The 19571-nt window shown below is 41.3% G+C and overlaps 1 protein-coding gene across 4 annotated transcripts; it reads right to left on the reverse strand.

Moving 5' to 3' along the window:
* Positions 1 to 2571: 2571 nt before the first annotated feature.
* On the reverse strand, positions 2572 to 19448 carry CRK (CRK proto-oncogene, adaptor protein). Of its 4 annotated transcripts, XR_009279247.1 has the most exons (4): positions 19106 to 19448; positions 11454 to 11989; positions 8557 to 8722; positions 5731 to 5864 (listed from the first exon to the last, which is right to left on the reverse strand). XR_009279247.1 is itself a non-coding variant. In XM_058854085.1 (3 exons), the coding sequence occupies exons 1-3, from the start codon at positions 19347 to 19349 to the stop codon at positions 5727 to 5729; spliced, it is 918 nt and encodes a 305-aa protein (XP_058710068.1). In that variant the 5' UTR covers positions 19350 to 19448; the 3' UTR covers positions 2572 to 5726. The 4 variants fall into 4 exon arrangements, 3 of the variants coding, with proteins under 3 accessions (XP_058710068.1, XP_058710070.1, XP_058710069.1); XM_058854085.1 differs by lacking the exon at positions 8557 to 8722 and having other exon boundaries at positions 2572 to 5864; XM_058854087.1 differs by lacking the exon at positions 8557 to 8722 and having other exon boundaries at positions 5664 to 5864; positions 11624 to 11989.
* Positions 19449 to 19571: the final 123 nt, after the last annotated feature.

Consider the following 19571-nt stretch of genomic DNA (forward strand, 5'->3'; position numbering starts at 1 on the left):
ATAATGCCTCGATTTCTGCAATCAGAATGGTTGCAGAAAACTAAAAGGGATTATGCACAGCTGGCATGAACCTGATCTTCAAAGATCCTCATCCCTGGAAGTGTTCAAGGCCAGGTTGGACGGGGCTTGGAGCAACCTGGTTTTGTGGAAGGTGTCCCTGCCTAAAGCAGAGGAATTGGAATGAGATGAACTTTAAGGTCCCTTCCAACCCAAACCAATCCACGATTCTGTGATTTGCTCAGGGTAGCTGTGAACAAAGTCTTGTCTCTTTCCCAGTGTCTCCTTGGAAGTGCAGGCTACAGACACTCAGCCCTTCTGCTGGGAGAAGTGCACAGAGACCTTTGAAGATTTGACTGAAGAGATGGAGTTGGTCCTGGCATTTCCTGGACACAAAGTCAGGTATTCCCATTTAATTATGCCCACTGAAATGGGCTCCTGATGGGTGACTGAGGGCACACACCTTGAACACCATTCAAAGCATATTTTTTCAATAGTTTGTTGCTGGCCTGATATTTTTCTCAGTTGATGAATAAGAGTTTTAGGGTCTGCAAGATCAACATAATCTTATGGTCTTCTTACAAATAAATCTAAACTGAGTTGCATTAATATATCAGCTAAGAAAACTGCTTGACAAGAACTTGGGATTCTAGTGTAACAGCACCTATTAAGACTCCTCTAGTTTCTTCATTTTTGCTCTTTCAAAGTGTACAAGTATTCACAATTTATACAGTCTTACCAAAACCACTTCTACAATTAACATAATCTTATGGTCTTCTTACAAATAAATCTAAAAACTTGACAAAATTATTTTTTATCACCTGCTCAGAAAATCAATGCACTGTTTTCAAGGGATATTTAGGCCCTCTTTTTCACAGATTAGGATCATCTAATCAGGATTTCTTAAACACAAAAACAAGGACATCACTGACTAAGGTGAAAATTAGATGTTAAGTCCAGAAAAAAATTTTGCTTTTTATTTATTTGAAATAATATTAGAAAATGCTGATTTTGCTGAAATTGGGAATCACTGTAACCCTTACCTCTGAATTGCTGGTACATACATGATACAAAGTTAGGCACTCAAAAGGTCCCAGTAGGGCACAGTCACTATACTATCTCTGTAAATTTTTAGGACTTGCAAATCACTTCTGCATTTTATTGGCCGTAAAAGTCTATTTTTCAGCAGAGACTTGGGAAGCTGTGCACAATAAATTAGATTTGGATCAATTTAGGAATTTTTCTGTGATCCTCCTGTGTTCAGCAGGCACTTCAGGTTGCAGAGAGTTCAATAATATCAATAAATCAGGACACTTCAAGCACATTTAATTGCCAGAAGTGAGGTACATTCTTGATACTCTTGCTGAATAATATCATTGTCTAAATACTTTAAATTCTTTTGAATGCACTCATTACAGATGGCATTCAGATATTTGGAAATTGGTCAGAGATTTGGCAAAGCATGAGGAATAAACAGCCTAATCCAAGGAAATACTCACAGCACAATTTGCTGATGCAATCCTTGCTTGCCCTCTGCCCCCTGAACTTTCACATGAATTCATTCAACCACTGCTGCAGCCAAAACCCACAGCTGAAAGCAGAGGGAATGGAAAAGAAAAAGTTTTCTGCATGAGCCCTGTGCTCCATCATCTCAGGGGAGCTCTGCAAACATCAGGGCAAGGTGAAGCAAGAGGGGATGGCTGGCAGGGCCCTGGGGAAGGGCAGGCACAGCCTCTTCTTTTTGGCTGCAGCGAGCTCTGAAATTCTCTCGTCTCATTGAAGGCACCATTGCATTACACCTCTGTTGTGGGTGAGCACTGGAGAAAAGCTGGGGGCTTCGACCTATGAAAAATTAAAGTTTCTTCCATCTGGAGCTCATAGAATAGTCTTTATTGTGTGGAGACACATCAAGACTCTTATCCTTGGGGCCTAAGGACCACTGTCCCCTTGCAGCTTTTAAGAAGTGTGGCCAAAGTAGCTTTAACGCAGATTGATGTTACAAATGTTGCTGCCCGTGCAACTCTGGTCCTGATTTTCTTTCAGCCCTTGACAGCACCTGCACACCTTGGCCTTTCACTGAATTAGTGCTCTCACACCACCACACATGAAAACAGCTCTTCAAATCTTCTTCAGAAGCATTTGTAGACTCCTGCAGGAGATTCTTGCTGATATTCATTTGTGTAACTTTATTTTCACTGGTATTTCTAAGAACATATAAACAGCTTTTTATCTTCCCAAACACCCCATCCAAACAATCCCTAGACTATTCTCTGACACACTTGTTCAGGTAGAATTGACAGCAAGAGCTCATCTTAATCATTCCTCACAGGTGGTTTTTGGTGTTTTTTTTTAAATGAGAATATACTTCTCCTTGAGAGAAAGTCACATTCTTTCAAAAAAACCCTGTATTTTATTGTTTGATAAGTTAACTTCATTACCTTGGTTTGTCTTACTTCTATAGTGTTGTGTTTAATTATTTTCATACTAACATGGCAAATTAAAAATGGCCATACCCCTTCTATTTTTAATTATTAAATGCAAGTTCTCCAAGAAATGACTGAGAATGACTCTGAGTCAAAGTTTTGGCTATACTTTTATTTACTTCACATACTATGAACATATACATTACATGCTACAAAAAAATAAAAAAGGACTTTAACTGTCAAGAAAGTGGATAGTGTTATAATACAATGGCACATGTTCATATTTTTCTTCAAACAGGTTTGGTTAGAATCCTTCCCCAAAACCATTAACAAAAAGGAAGCGTTTTAAAGATGATTAGAAATATTTGCATTATTAACAAATACAATTCAAACAGATTAACAAGATTTTACCAGGTCATATATTAGTAAAAAGGCTGGGGCTTACCAAAATGAAATATATATTAAAAAAACCATAGCAGCCAGTTGTACTTTTTAGTGTGATATAACGTGTAAATGCACCAGAAGAACACAGTGTAATTGAGCATTCTGCTTTCATGGTGTATTTCTAGAAATGATTATTCTAGTTCTAACACCTGCCTATGCACAAGAGACCAAAACCACAGCCAAGGAAGAGACAAAAGATTGTGACCAACATTCTGAGCAATGATTTTTTTGCACGCATCAGGGAGAAGGGAGGGAACAAATAGAAGAGGATAAACAAAGGCCACAAAAGGATTTCATCTACATGGTCATGAACATAGGTTCTACCTATTTGCCTTGAAGAGCCTGACAAGTTGAAATGTCTATTTCGTCCAAATGCAAAAGACACTCCTTTCTATCACCTATGAAACAAAATCACATTTCAGCTTAGAACTGGAGTGGAAAAGAGTTGCATTAATGCATCAGTCAGCTAAAAAAACTGCTTGACAAGAACTTGGGATTCTAGTGTAACAGCACCTATTAAGACTCCTCTAGTTTCTTCATTTTTTGCTCTTTCAAAGTGTACAAGTATTCACAATTTATACAGTCTTACCAAAACCACTTCTACAAAGTTTGCAGGGTATTTGCTAGTTAGTTCAATTCATGTCTTTCATATTAAAAGGCAAGGTTTGCATAATAAAACTTCCAGAAAAATGTTCTTTTGGTATCTTAATTCCTGATTGGAAAGGTACAAATATATGGGCTTTCATTAACTGCAGTTGGCAAAAATACTTCAGAACAGTGTCACTCTAAGGACACACTGTTTATTATGTTTCTTTTGCAATACGTGAAGAAAAATATAAGCATATATGGGCAACTGAAAAATTCAGTATTAAGTCTGTTATTTAGAGTGCAGCTATTGAACAAAACCCCCCAAACAGTTACAGTAACATCAGAGGAAAAATACAAATCAGCCTTAAAGAACCTGATGAGTTACAGAACCTAGAGTTAGTTTCTCAATTTTTTCCCCTCAAAGTAAGTTTTGTACTAAGCTAGAAGAGCTCCCACAATCACTGGCACGTCACCCTAACCAGAATAGCAACCCAAGGTAGAACAGAGCTGCAATTCCTTGTTTCCATTCTTACCCCACTGTCCCTGCTGTCAGTTTTTGATAATAATCCTCAGTAGTGCTCATGAGACTGGTGATGGACAAGTGTGATTAACATTAGTCCATGGAATTAATGACTGCCCATAACCTGAACATTACTCAGACTTGCTGATGGATTAGTTTTGAAGTAAAACAACTAGTACTTAAATAGAACAGAAATATTATAACTTCCAGCATGTTACAGAGTTCTGAGGTAAAGTGTTACCAGTATTGTAGTAGGTGCCTTGCAGCAAAGGCCTTTGTAGCACGTGCAACCCATGAGCCATTGGGGTCACACGGGTTTGAAGCAACCAAACCCAACGGTTTCAGTTTGATACTATTTAGAAAAACCCTTCTGCATGGATTATACTGTAGTCAAAGTTACAAAATTTAGTTTGGTCACCAGAGTGCTGTGCTTGAAAAATAACCCAGGGTACAGGCAAGGGAGAGTTACTTCAGTGTTTAATTTCAGTTTACAAAACTTACTAAATCCATTCTGATTTATATTAGAGAAAACCAGATAATTAGAAGAACAGACTAAAAAACAACCATTGAGCAGTGCATAATACTGCCTACCCAATGCACTGATTTTCATCATAAGCTAGGAAGCCATATTTACTCTATTATGCCTTTTGAGAATCAATCCAGAAGCACACAATTATTTTCCATTAGTTTATTAAAAATAAAATCCTCACGAATTTGCTATCAAATATTTTACAGATGGGAATTAAACCAGAAGAGTCCCCAGAGTGTCTTTAAAATAAAACTAATATTTGGTTTGTCAGTTCACCGTGCTTGACACTGATTTGTATTGTAACAGTATTGTACAATATTGAAGAATTCTAGAAAAATTAAACTAGCCCTACACAAATTAATTTTATTGGAAAGCAGTGTCAATATTTTAGTATATTTAGTGAATCAAACACTGCTTTAAAGCTACATATTAAAGTGCTATGCACGTATTTTTCAGCACTGATATGGAGGTTTACACTTCCATAAGCCTTGTATTTGTGGATAAAAGGAGATACTGTGTGTTAATAAAAATCTTAAATTAAAATCAGCTGCTATGTTTGAAGCATCAACAGTACTCAAGAAATCAATCTAGTGTCCACAAGCTTCTAGAATTCTGAGGTTGATTGGATCTGTCATTTACCATGAAAATGGTAAGGATCTGTAAATCATAAGGCCGTCCCCAGCGGGCCCTGCATCAGTCTGTGCTGTGCACAGCTAACTGACCACGCAGAGCACTGCAGAGCCTTTCTAGGACAGAGAACCCAGGATGGAAAAAAACATGGAGAGAACTCCAGGATAAATTTGTGAAATTTCTATCAAGGTATTGAATTGTCTACGGTTGATGTTCATTGCCTGAGGAAGAAGCAATGTAAGCAATGGGCCTGGAGAGAGCTATAAATGTTCTCTGAACATCTACAGCACTGCTTTCTCCAGCTGCTGCTGCTGGCAAGGTCCAGGCTGCCATGCACGTGGACATAAGCAGGCATTACAACCTATAATCATGGCCTAGTTCTGCCACTGAACACGAGTTATCTACTGTCGTACCCTGAATTACATGACCCTTGCTTAAGGAATGGTGGTGTTGAGTCCCAGGGGTTTGCAGGTTATCAGAATGCTTATCCAAGCAATACCGCTTGCAGCGTCGGTCCGAGCTTAGTCTTGATGGCATCTGCAATAAAAACAAGTTGAGATTGTTCCCATCTGTAAGAGCAACTGTTGAGCCACACTCAGCTGAAGTCCTCGTCAGGATTCTGTTGATCCAGCAGACGGACGTGTGTGAATGGAAAGTGACCGCGTCTGCCATTACATTCTCCTTCCCACTGACCGCTCATGTTAATCTTTGTGACCTTTACCAGCTCACCGACCTGTGGGGTAAGAAACACACACGTTACAACCCAGAAACACAGGCAGGATGAGCTGCCACCCCTCCCTTGGTGTGCTGTCACCCACGTGCACCAGATACACATCTATAAAAAGCAGCTTTAGTCCTGATGGTGTCTGAGACACCAGCCTGCCCCCAATGCCATTCACTCCAAGGAAGTATATAAAGAAATGTACCTAGATCAGGTGAGAACTACCTGAACTGAAGAGCCAGCAATCCAAAACCAATCTTTTCAAGTGCTCTTGGGACCTGCCATCAAGTGCTTTCCTGCTAAATGTGCCTTGCTGGGCTGACAGAGGCCTGCACACTGCTGGGACTCCATCCAGAGCCTCATAAAGCAAGGAAGGCATGCACCTGGACCAAGTGATCACTAACCTGCAAGCTCAACTGCTCTTTAGTTTTGAAATTCCATTTTTCAAGTTCTGGAAAGTGGAGGATCTCAGTCTCTCTTCACAAATTATAACAAGTGTATAAGAAGAAGTGCCATAACACTGCTCTGTTCTTACTCTGGGCATCCAGTCAGCCATTGACAAAGCCACTGGCATTTCAGTCTTCCTCAGCATGGATTTCTCAAAGAAATAAATCCCATTGAATCACAAAATTGTTTAGGTTGGAAAAGATCTTTAGGGTCATCAAGTCCAACCATTAACTCAGCACTGCCAAGTCCAGCACTCACCGGAATAGTAAAGACAACTGATGCCCTCTCCCTCTTGCCCAGGGACACATCTCCTATTCTAATCTCCACCCTAATATTGCCAGCACCAATTCCAAAGGCATCATCTATCATCCCCCCCATGACACAGGGACAAAATGCACAGCAGGCACTTCCCCAGGGCTGTGCAGGTAGTTCAAATCAGGACACAACTCTGGGCCTGATCAGTCCCCAGCTCTGTTTCATATTTAAGGGCACTTCAATTAAGTGGCACTTATACAACCCAAGGAAACACAATTTACATTGTAAAGACACTCACTGGAGAGTTAATTTATGCACCACTGAAAAGCTGTCTATTCATTTCTACCCCTCTGTAGAATTTTATCAATAATCTGATTTTTCAGTAACGTACAACGGCTTTTAGAATTCTTCCCACATCACAGATGGAGGATGCTTTTGGGATAGATACACTCTATTTTCTTTCACTAATACTGTAAATAGGCTCTGAAGGTGTGGCCAAAGGCCTCGCTGCAATTCATCCAGAAATTCACTGAATATAGAGTTATCGTTTACACAGATGCTCATCACAGCGTTCCAAATCCATCCAAAACACAACCTCATTATTTGTACTTATCGGGCAGCCAACAAAGAACAAGGAAATCAATTTCAGATGTTACCAATCTCCATTAACTTTACAGGTTTTAATCACTTGCAATCTTTTGCCAGAACAGCTTTTAACAGTTCATAAATTCAACCCCTTTCATGGACATTTAATTAAGCTTCCCATACCTCTCATGATTACTTATCTGGTAATGAGAGGCCCATTGGGACCCTTGCTGTAGCTTTATTTTTGCCTTTTGTAGTCATTAGTGTAGACATTTTAATGAATCATATTTTGAAGAAAATCCTCTTATGTATTAGCTACAGGCAAAAAGGAAGCCTTCCCCCAGCACTGAATGCAAGCTTCAGCTCTTTAGGAATTTAATCATGCAGTTTGTATAATTTTGCTACTGCTAATAACCACTGGGGGGTTGTACCAACAAAAATACTCTGCTGACCACAACAATACATCAGCTATAATTTAACAAGGATAAGATTCAATGTGACAATACTAGAAGTGGAAAATCTGATTTCCTAATCACAGCCATTACCAGAACAATGTCCCAGATAACTTTAAACTGCTTCAGACCTGGATAGAATCTACAGATCAGCCTTCACCAGAACAGTGTTTAACCTCCAACCCACAGGGAAGGGAAAAACAACTTTCACTGAAGTTTGCTGTCTTAAGCCCGTTGGCCTCTGCTCTGCTATCACACCCTAATTAGTGTTCATTAGGGTTTATCTTGGATGCCTTAAAATAAACTCACCTGCAAAAGGTGGGTTCAACAGAGCAATGACATTGAATTACAGTATGGGATGCTTGTGAAACTCCCTTGCTCCCAGAGCATCTTGTAGCTGGTTTTTGGTTTCCAGGGTCACTGCAGCCAAGGGACACTCAATTATTCCCCTTACTATACAGAGCTACACTTGAAAGATGCCTTTCCAGAATTGTTAAATGAGAAGAGACCTCTGAGATTAAATATTCCTTTTTTGCTAGTACAGTAATTTCATTTAGCAGACACACAGATACAATTTTTCATTCCAATTTAATTTATATATATAAACCTTCATTCATGCTTTTATATATATATATATCTTACATCTGTCAAACTAGGACTAACTTTAGGCAAGCATGGACCATTTCACAAATGCTGCCTTAACAAAATGGCTTCATTAGATCCTGACTAAATGAAAGATCTTTCTAGATCTGCTTTAAACCTCTGCCTAGTAAGCTATAGTTCAACCACTCTCCTGAAGACAATACAGAGAACCTTTTCCAAAAATTACTTTCTATTACAAGTGCTGATGTTTTAAAACCTTTAGGCCAGGAATGGATGTTGTTACTTTTAGCATTGATTTATGGCAACATCAGTCCATAGTGCAGCATCCCACCAAGCACAGCACCTCAGGAACAACACTGTACCCTGCTAGAAAGCCAGGTTTGTCTCAGTCTTCATCAGAAGTTTTAAAACTAAATATACCCCATATGCTTCAAAGCAAAACTGAAGGTTCAAGTGAAGACTTCTGTATGCTGTGGTTTTATTCCAAGTACTCCTCTTTGGTGAGGTCAAGGTGGCAGAGTTCTGCTACTGTTACAAAGAAAAAAAATAAATCGATCGATCTCAGAGTCATTCACCACACAGATCTTCCCTTTTTCTCCTCTATTTTCTCTTAAAATAGACTGAAAACTCCTTGCATAGGTCCAGTTACATGCAAAATAAATGTTAACTTCTCCTGCTGAATCTTTTTTCCATAATAGAGCACAGACTTTATTAGAACATCACCTGCTCTGATCCTCCTTCCTTGAACTCTTCAAAAGCATGTCAGGCTTAAAATAACAGAACAGCACAGATATTCTGTTTGCAGTTTGGGAAAAAACTGTTTGATGTTAAGAATCTATTTTGCTAAGAGAAACAGTGGGATCCACCCCCTCCCATGAATATTGCCAGATTTAAGGATAAGGGTTTTCATTTGGAAAGAATCCCACTTGCTGTATTTATAAAGAGGTCTGGGCAAAAATGGTCTGATAAGATTTACATAATGCTCTCTACTAAGTTATCTAAGAAAGAGATCTCTAAATAAACAGAGAAGGAACACCATGAAGTCAAAGGGAACATGGAAAAAAGAGACAAGGAACAGCACTTTGAAAGACAGGATGGAGAAAAACTTGGGAGAAAATGAAGTGCATATTGCTTTTTTTTCCTGTACAGACATCGAAAGCAACTCAGTAACATTGTGATTGGAAGTGATAAAAGCTGCAAAGCTTTGAAGGCCACTAGAAGCAGTGATAAATGGCTCACTTTTTAAAACTAAATGTCTGCAATATTACATACAGAATAAACCACTGCTGTTGCATTTCTTAAATGGAGAGCAAGACAGGAATATAACACAATAACCAAGAGGGCCAAGGTGTCAACTGATAAATATTTAAGTAGTTTTAAGAGGTCCACAAAGGCCATTTATGGACATCAGAAATCTCCTGTGGTCACACGGCCAAGCTGAGCTGACATTTATCAGCTGCCCCTCCCAAACACTTCAGCTATTCAGCCTTCCCATAAATTAGTAAAAGACACTAGAGGTGTAAGGTAGCTCAGAAAAGAGAGGTGTTACCCACAAAACTGCTCTTCCTACAGCACTGCACTCTTGCCAGATCATGTGAGTTTTGGTGAAGAGGATTGAACTAACCTAAGATCAGCCCTGGCACTCACAAGCTGTTCTTCAGCGTGGAAAGCATTTCCTTTCACTCTAAGTTGCTTATGGCGTGGATTAGCAGCATTTCCTCACTCTCCCTATTTCACTCCATGCTCCCAAATCCTGCACTAGGCAGCAGTGTGGGGTTCTTTAGTGGAACAAAGTGTGAAGTTAAGGCTTAAGAGAATGCAAAATTCAGAAAGAAAACCAAACGGTTTTGCTAAATAAACCACGGCAGTCTCCAGAGGCTCAAAACCAATCTAACATCTGGTAATTACAACAGCCTGCATTCAGGAATATTCCCAAACTCTAGGAGGTGGGTGGAAAGGGAGAGAAAAAGAGGGAGAGACAGCATTTTAGTATTTATGAGAGTTCAAAGGGCAAAAATCCTCACATTTCTGTAAAATCTGGTGAGTTTACGTAAATTTCTATACCTGCTACTCAACCCAAAAATATTCAGACCTATACAGAATGGGTAGCAACTCAGAGTATATTTACTACCTACATAGGAAAGATTTCACATCTGCCAGGCTGTACATCAATTACCCATCTGCAGCTTGAGCTGCATCTCCCAGTTCTGTACCAGACACACACCCACAGCTGCCAGATCACTGAAGTCCTGAAGTGCCTTTTGTGCTATGCACAATTACACAAAGTATTTGAGAGTGGAGAGGAGATGCTCTGACTCAGCACAGAAACTGTTTTTTCCCAAGTACTTAAAATGTTATATAAACAGGAAGTCAATTAGGTATCAGGAAATTCCACAGCCTCTAGCTCAAAGAAAGCCTAGATTAAAGGATACAATTTACATATCCTAAGGCAAAGGTCTGCCACAGGGAATACCTTAGTCTCAATTTCCTCAAATGTAACTTGGGGGAGAACTATCTGATGTGGAGAGATAGAGCACTCCAGTCACCTTTTTAAGAGGAAAAAAGACAAATCAAAAAGGGCCTGTGGAATTACTTGCTCCTGTCAGGAAGTGAATCAACCTGGGGAAAACTCAGTGCTTTACTACAAACCCTACGCCAGCAATCACTGCTTTATACCAGACCTAACAAACTGTGGTGTAAATTGTTAAATGCTCCTGCCTCAAACTTAAACCCAAAGTAGTCTGCTTGAGGTGATGTTACAATTAAATTCTATGTGTGATCATCATCTTAGTCCAGGTAATTTCAAAGTGTATCAATGTTTCCACTGATTGCTTTAAAACTGCTGACACATTGGGGAGAAAAAAATACCCAACACAACACAAACCAACCCAGCACACCTTGTACAGATTGTGGTGAGGCACACAACAGCAAACACAGGTTCAGACACACAATTTATGAGCTGCTCCCTCTCCCTCCCCCCCGAAACAAACATTTCAGAAATGAAAACGTGGATGGGGAAACACTTATGTTAGTGATGGTTGACAACAGACACAATACTGGTTCAGTAACCTAATAATAATCAACAATAATCTAATTGACAAGTGACTCGAGTCACTCATTTTATCCATAACTTATTAATCATGACGTAAAACCAGTATTACAAAGCTTTTCCCTTTCTCATTCCTCCAAAACTACCACGTGAGCGAAAGGGAAATCCCTTGAACAGATCTCTTCCTTCTAAGTTTTGCCCATTATGTACCTCCAAAGCCAAGGCTGTCTTGTCGTAGGCATTAGGGACTCGCTTCTGGATAACCCGGGCATAAATAGGGCCATTCTGAAGGTTAGGGAGCGGAGTGTTGATGCTGGGCTGGGCATAGGGCCCTGGCTCCGGCCCACCCAGTGGTTGTGGGTGGGAACTATCCTGGTTACCTCCAATCAGAGTGGGGACTGAAGCAGAGGAAGGTCTATACTTCTCGACGTAAGGAACGGGTATCATTCCCCTCTTCCCTTCGCTGTCTTCTGCGTTCCACCACTGCTCTTCAGGTTTATCCCGGATTCTCAGTATGTCTCCTTTCTTAAAGGGGAGGTCTTCCTCATCATTGCCATTAAAGTCAAAGAGCGCTCGCACATACTCGGCCTCCTCCTGCCTGAGGATAACCCCGCTATTCTGCCTCGAGCGCGAAACAGGTTCTATCAAGGTTGTAGTGTCCAAATAGTGTATTTTGTAGAATTCCAGTAAAGATGGCAAAGAATCAAACTCTTGATCACCTATTCGAAATCTGGTGGGATTCGACCCTGAAAAGAAAAGGCAACATGTCAAAGAGAGCATTAAAACTATAAATCAAATGTTTGAGAAGACAAATACACTTAAACAGAAGGATTTCAACACCAAATTGGATCACCTTGACATCATGCTCAGCTTTTCTGAGCATTTTCAATCAAAGGCAGCACTATCACGATCATGAGTACAGTTTTTTTTTAAAAGATTTTGTCAAGGAAGGAAAAGAAATTCTTTGGTACCATCAAACTTCCCGAATTAGGATAAAAATACCTTTGTTTCTTTCAATGCTATATGGACCCAACAGATGAAAATGTTCAGTACATCAGGATTTCTCAGGGGCCTATACAATTCTCCTGTTTCATACTCTAAATATAGGAACTAAATTTTGGTACAATTTCAAGGAATTTTTTTTTTTTTAACTCTCTTCTGCTGTTCAGATTTATTTCCAAAGAACAACACTGCAATAATGGTTATTTACCTGTTGTAGCATCTTGGGTTAAATGCATGGACACTACAGAAAACTGCTTTGCATGGCAGCAAATAAAATGTCAATCAGCAAATAAAATTATTTTTCATTTTGATAAAAGGTACCAGTAAAGAAAATTATCTCTATTCTATGCAATAAAGAGCAACAACGTATATTTTCATAACAGGTATGACTCAGCTGTTTAATCTCATCTTGTAGCTTCTTTGCCACGTTTGTCAGATGGAGCCTAAGCTATAAATCCAAACCTCAAATACACTGGAATACAGATGATATTCACATCCAAGCCATTACAAGCATCAAAGTGCAGAATTTCCATTTCCAACCTGTGTGCTATGCTGCTTTTTTTTCCATTTTATATTCTTTAGACTCAGCTGGGGAAAAACACACACGTGATGTTCTATTTCCACCATGCCCCATGCAATCAGTTATGGGAAGAACTGAGGAAGGCAGCACAGATGAAAAGATTTATACTTTAATGAGTAACTCTTCTAACAAGAAAGAGATGCTTACTTTGCAAGTCTGTTTTCTCTGCAGGGAATATCTAACAGTCCCAAGCCTTAGCTCTGGAGTACAAAGCTAGCAGAATCCTTCAAGCTGTCACTGATCCAAAACTCCCTGCAAAGTAGCACTGTCAGCATGGAAAGCTAATGTTACAACAAGTTCTTTCAGGAGAGCAAAAAGGGGTTCTAACAGAGAAAAGGGCAGATTCAATAAGATCAACACAGACAAACACCCAAGAAATGAGTTGTGAAGTATCCTGAAGGAACAGGAGCATTAGTGGAGCTGGTTAAAGGAAATTCGAAGGAGCAGAACTAAGTCATTGGAAAATGCACGTTTGCATGCTTTAACAACCCTGAAAAGCTCTCAAAAGAAATGAATACAAACACATTGAGCCAAGACCCAAAAGCAATAGCCTCGAAAAACTGCAAAAAAACCCTGCAAACTGGCATCACCAAGAGATAGAGGAAGTTAATGTAATTATCAGTGAGAAAGGCGAGCCCAGCATGGGAAGAGAATTAAAAGTCCATCATATTCTCCCCAAGTGTAGTGCTGAGAGGACGCAAAAACCCCTCAACTTTTGTTGCTGAGATGTAACTTACAGCTCTAGACCTGGCCAGAGCCCTGGGATTTCATCCCAGTGGCACTGTCAGCTCTGTGGGCTCACGGGAGATGAATTCTGGCTGGACAGGCAGCATGCCTACACCACTTCAGAACAGCTCGGTGTAAAACGGGATCTGGGAATGCTGCACTTCCACCAGAGTTACAAGTGGCAAACCAAGTGGAAAAACATCAGGTTTCAGACCAGCCTGGTGGCAGAAACATGTGCAAATATCTAGCACTATTTCAGCTGTGAACCTTTAAGGATCAAGGCTTGACGTTTGGGTAAAAAGAAAAACTCATGGGAACTTTTGGAGCAGGGGAGCAAAGCTCTTTGCAGCCATATGGAGAAGACTGAATCTCAGGGAAGTTCACTGACATGGAACTTATTTCACATGACAGAAATAGAGAGTCTAAAACACCAATTTACCTCAGTGAAACTTGCTACAAGCTGACTCAGCCAGGGGGCTGAGCTCTTTCTCAGCAATGTAGAGACTCACAGAAAAATCTTCATAGGTCACAGGGAATGAACAGTTCATCAGTAACATTCATCGGCCTGGTCAATCTTCACCAGGATGAACAAGGCATTTTGGAGTGTATTTTTTTTTTTTTCCTTTGGAACAGGTTCACCCTCTTGAATTAATGCACAACAGCCTGAGGGACCTGCCAAGTGTACCTGAATACCAGTTGGACTTTAAGAAGAAAAGTCCTTTGGAACATTATGTACAGAAAGGAATAACAAAAATCACTGTACTGTATCCTGGAAAATCAGCTGAACACAGAGAGTTGTTCACAGCTGAAGAACAGCCAGAGGACACAGACCCTCCAAATTCTGGGATCAGAAAGATCAATGGTCCTTGAAGGGACAGAGAGAAAAGCATAGAAAGGAAAGATGTTACTCTCACAAAGACCACACTGCCAGAAAACCACGTGCACTTCTGATGTTTTTCTTTTAAAAAAAGAATGCAAGACAGCTACAGAAATCTGAGAAGATCTAGAACAAGAAATCTACAAACTTAATCTAAATTAATCAATTAATTAATTGAAGGCAACGACCTCATAATTGTCGAGAACTTAAATAGAAGACTCCTAAAATTTAGCTAAAACAGTCATAAAAAGGACAACATACAAACAGTTGGTAAAATGCAGATTGGAAATAAAATACAACTCCACCTTCCCAAGCAAGTGGGAAACTTTCCACCAGTTTAAGTCTTTTGTGGATACTCTTGTTCAGCTACAATGAACTAAGTGATGCTCACATGCAGTGGGGAAAGTATTCCACTCCCTACAGAATCCCATGCTCTGTTGTTCCCTGGTATAATGAAGATTAACAGATTTCAGGCTCAGAAGAATTCTTCATTCTCTTGTCTGAGTGCAACACTGCTCATACCTGCAGGCCAATGGAATAATTTAGGCAGGATCTAGCACAACAAAAAGTTACAGCAACAAGGTGAGTGGGTTTTCTTTGGGATTAAGAGCAGTTTTCCTTCATGATCCTGGGATTTCTCTTGAAGGCACAAGTCTGAACAGCACAGTGTGCACATTTTCTGGGGGCTCCCAGGAAAAGCACAAGCATGGAAAGATGAGTCCAGCTCCTGAAGGAACTTTAGTCACTTCCTGTGAAAGCTGGGACACTCAAATACTGGAGATTCTCTTTCTGCAGCCTGGCACAGCTGAAGAAGAAGAGCTCAGGGAGTATCTCCACCACCAGCACTGCTCAGCTGAGCAAGATTAACCTTTTGAATAAGCACAAAGGGCTGAGTATCCTCTTCCTTCCTTCCTCCTTCTCCACCAAGGTAACTCCAGCCACCTCAGGATGCCACAAAAACCCTGTTCTTCAAAGGTGAGGGAAGAGTTAAAATCCAAAGGGTTCCACAACTGAAAAAAGTTTCGAACCTGGCTCATATCAGTTCTCTGTTTATGATGCACGGCCCTCTGACCCTGCGCTGCCTTTGTGTCAGTCTGGGAAAAAGAGCTTGTATATGTCCTAAATATTCTACAGATACTGGGGAATTAGGGCTATAAACCACCTAATTCTACTGATCGGGCAGGTGGTGAAACCACAGAGCAACTTCTCACATTCTCAGACATCTCAGAGGGTCTGCATTTCTCTCTTCACTCCAATTAATGTCGATAGGGAGTTTTCTCTTTATTCCCAAGCTTTGGGAAGCTTTTCCTTCACAGAAATACAGGTCTTTATTTCTGCAACTAGTTTTATTCTGTAAGGGTGGTTCCCTTTCCCAATTCAGAGTGTGTTAAGGGCCAGAAAAGCTGTTCTTATCACACAGGGCAGCTGTGATGTAATACCCCAGTGATGTAAACCACTTCCTCCCAGAGCATATGGGAGCTGGGCTCTGAAGGCACCACATTCCAGCCCTTGTGCTTCTCCACCCTCACAGGGACACCTTTTTTCCGTGTTCTCAAGTGCCTTCCTACTCATGCTGAGCAGAACAAATAAAATCCCATGAACACCCTATAAAAATATAAAACTCTATTGAGCGGAAGAGCTCTGAGCACACCAGGAAAACATTCACTCAGGAGTTACAGACTCATTTCTGCAGATCATCAGAGGATAAGAGTAGATGTCTAAGGCATTTTCTACTAGTTTGCATTTAAATATATCTTGATCTCAATATAAAAATGAAAAAAAAAAGCTCAAAAACCCAAGCATCAGAGTTAAACCACTTTGTTCACACATCCCTAAAGCCACTTCATGCAGAGCTGAGTGTGGGTATCATTCTGTAAGGATTCTATGATTCCAGGAAGTTCAGTCACAATGGAAGCAATCTAGAAGCATTAAATTTAGAATCATATTAAAACTCAGAAATGGTGAAAACATCAATTTCTGCATTTTATCTGTCATATTTGCCTACTTCAGACAGACAAATTTAGTAACATTTTATAAGGCTTCTGTCTTTATAATGCTGTACTCTCAACAGAGAGCATTTCCATCTTCAGGAATTTCAAGCATTTTTTAGTGCATATCACACATTTTTACCCCAAGCCACCACATCAAATTGCAAAGACATGATATATTTAATATATCCTCTGCTGTCCATCACCATGCTAATGCCTGCATGGAGCACTTTGTCTTGTTTGGGATTTCTTTAGCCATAACTGTGATACTTCATCACAAATTATCCATTTCCACTTGAAATAGAATGTGTTTTTTTCCCATAATTCAGTGATTTATCCTATATTTTTAACATCCTTAAAACATTCCAGGAAGACATAAAAAATTCTGTTCAATTCTTTTTTTCTTTGTTATGCTGAAAAATCACCTGTGAGAAATTAAAAGCTGCAGCATCAGTCAAAAGGTCAATTTACTTTATACTTTAGAAATCAAAGAAAGTATCATGTTTTGTAACACTGTGATTTTTAGGGAAGTCAAAGCACCTCATCTCATTCCTTCTGTGCTGAGGCTTCCCCATCTATCTCTGAGAGCAGCCAGGAATTTCACAGACACTGAGCCCAACAAAAACCAATCCAAGAGCCCAACCTGGAATATTCAAATTTCCCAGAGAGACCTGTGCCAAACAATAAATTACTAAAAAAAATTGCACCATGCTAAAATATAGTGATTTTGTTTTTCCAAATGTTTTAGCTTGGCCACAATAAATAAAGAGGACAATTTGTAAACATTTAATTCTTTTTACTGCATTAGCTTCCCTACCCAAACACAAAACCATCTTCAATCTCCTACTAATGTTTTCACCTCCCTTCCACTGCAGAACAACCTCCCACTTATTTTTTTCTGAAAGAGCACCTTAATTACACTTGAAGTATAATTTAATATACACCTCCCCAGCACCTTCTTTGGTTGGAGTGTGAAGACAGCAGTATCAGCATGGAGGCATGATTTAATTAAAATTAGTACAATCAGCGTGGGAGCGTCTGTAGTGCAGGAATGATGCATCACCCCTCCCCAGAACATCCAGGGGACAAATAAAAAGGAGATCAACCAAAACATAATTATACTTTTTCAGATATATTAAGCCTACTGTGCCACCAGCTTACACAACTACTCTTTTAAAACAGAAGAGAATTACAAGGTACTTCATGATTTTAACCAAAGCCAGCCCACAGAATGCCACAAAATGTTACTGAGCTTAGGATGCAACACAAGAAAAAATCAGGATGGGTGTACTGAAATGATGGCACTGTTTTTCCAGAGATAAGTTATTCCCAAAAAAACAACTGCCCAGAAGTGACAGACACTCACGACCCAGTGTTTTTTATTATCTTTAAAATCCAATTAGGTTGGATTCACAACAAACCCTCCTGGTGACTGACTCTTCTCTACACACCACCAGCCTTGTCAGCAGTTACAGCACCAAACCTCTGTCTGCACACACGAAACAACAGGGAACCCACCACATTCTGACCCCTCAAAGCAGCAATAACTTCCACTTCCAGCTGAATTCAGCCACATTTAACTTATACCTGTGGAGCTCTGTAACTTGAGTGCACTGTGCAGCTCCAGGAGGTTCCTGGGATAAACAGGATGAGTTTAGACTTTCCTCATTTTTCCAATCTGAAATGCTTCCCCTGTATGACAGGGCAAACCTACTGGCACTAATTTTGATTTCTCTCAGATTATCTCCTTAGCAAACCACTCTGTGCAGAGACTGAAAAATAAAACAAGTCTTGTTACATCTTTCCAATACTGGTCTCTTATTCCACCCATAAACATACACCAGAGTGCCTCTGTCTACTTTCTGCCAAATAAATTCACCAAATCTCTTATTCTACAAGCTTACTATAATTAAAAATTATCTAGTGGCTCCTTGCTGAGATGCCAATCACACATCCATATAATTTTGCAAAGACTAATATCCAAACTTGAGCAGTTTCGTCACCAACTTCCCTAATTCCCACAGGAGGGGTATCACTGCCTTTGGGCTGCACATTCTGACACATCCGAGGGCTCTGCACTGCTGGGGTTTAGTTGGACTAAACGGCAAAAATGCTGCTTCTCACAGAGCTTCTCCCTCTGGCACAATCAGCACCTTCTGCTCTCCAAGTGTTACACTTAAACGTGTTGTTTTCATTATTACATGTTCAGCTGATGACAAATAATATCAAACTTCTCCTTTCAAGGAGACAGAAACTGAACTTCACATCTGATTTAAATAAACCATCGCTTTTACATCCTGAAGAGTTCCCACCACTGGAACTCAGCCTCCCTGACAAGGCAAAACTGCCTTGTCAGAAGTCAGACTTTGGGGATGACACTTCCACAGACCCATCTCGCGGCTGAGATGACAGGGGAAATCTATGAATTATCGCTAAGGGGATTAGGAAAACAAAGAGGTGCGAGGCTGGAGCTGCAGGATGCCCAACTCCAGCACGCTGAATTTCATGTGGCACAGGACGGCAGGTGCGGACAGACGGCTCTGCTCGGGCAGCGGCCCCAGCTCCGGAACGCGGCTTAATTCCACCACAAAGCGCTCCACGCCTGCAAACACCGCCCGGGCGCCCAGCGGAGCCGCCCCGGCTGCCCTGCCCGGGGCTGCGGGCACCGCCAGCCCTGGGGGTCACTCACCCGGGGCCCCGGGGCCCTCGCCGCCGGCCCGCCGGGCTCCCGCCGGCCCCAGGCTGTTGACGATGTAGTGCGAGACGCGGGAGCTCTCGGACACCGACAGCACGAAGTCGCCGGGGATGGTGCCCGAGTCGCGCACCAGGAAGGTGCCGTGGCGCTGCCCCTGCAGCAGCGATACGGCCTCGGCGCGGCTCAGCCGCCCCCAGTACCAGCTCGCCCGGTCCTCGGAGTCGAACTGCCCGGCCATGGGGGCCGCGCTCCTCCCCCGCCCGCGGCCGCCGCCGCCGCCGCCGCCCGCGGAGCCGCTCAAAATGGCGGCCCCGGCCCTGACCTCACCTACCGGACGTGACCGCACGCGGGGAGGCGTGACGTCATCTCCCCGCGCGGGCGGGGCGGGGGGTGGGTGCGAGGGCGGGCTGTGAGGGGAGGCGGGAACAGCGGCGGAGCCCCGGCACGGATCGGGCTGGGA

This window comes from Poecile atricapillus, chromosome 21 (assembly GCF_030490865.1).
Source record: "Poecile atricapillus isolate bPoeAtr1 chromosome 21, bPoeAtr1.hap1, whole genome shotgun sequence".
NCBI lineage: Eukaryota > Metazoa > Chordata > Aves > Passeriformes > Paridae > Poecile > Poecile atricapillus.

Coding starts and splice junctions, on each gene's coding strand:
- CRK (XM_058854085.1), bottom strand. CDS start 19,349: ATGGCCGGGCAGTTCGACTCCGAGGACCGGGCGAGCTGGTACTGGGGG. Junction 11,990..19,105: donor CGAGGGCCCCGGGGCCCCGG/GTGAGTGACCCC, acceptor TTTTCTTTTCAG/GGTCGAATCCCACCAGATTT. Junction 5,865..11,453: donor AGACAGCCTTGGCTTTGGAG/GTACATAATGGG, acceptor CTTACCCCACAG/GTCGGTGAGCTGGTAAAGGT.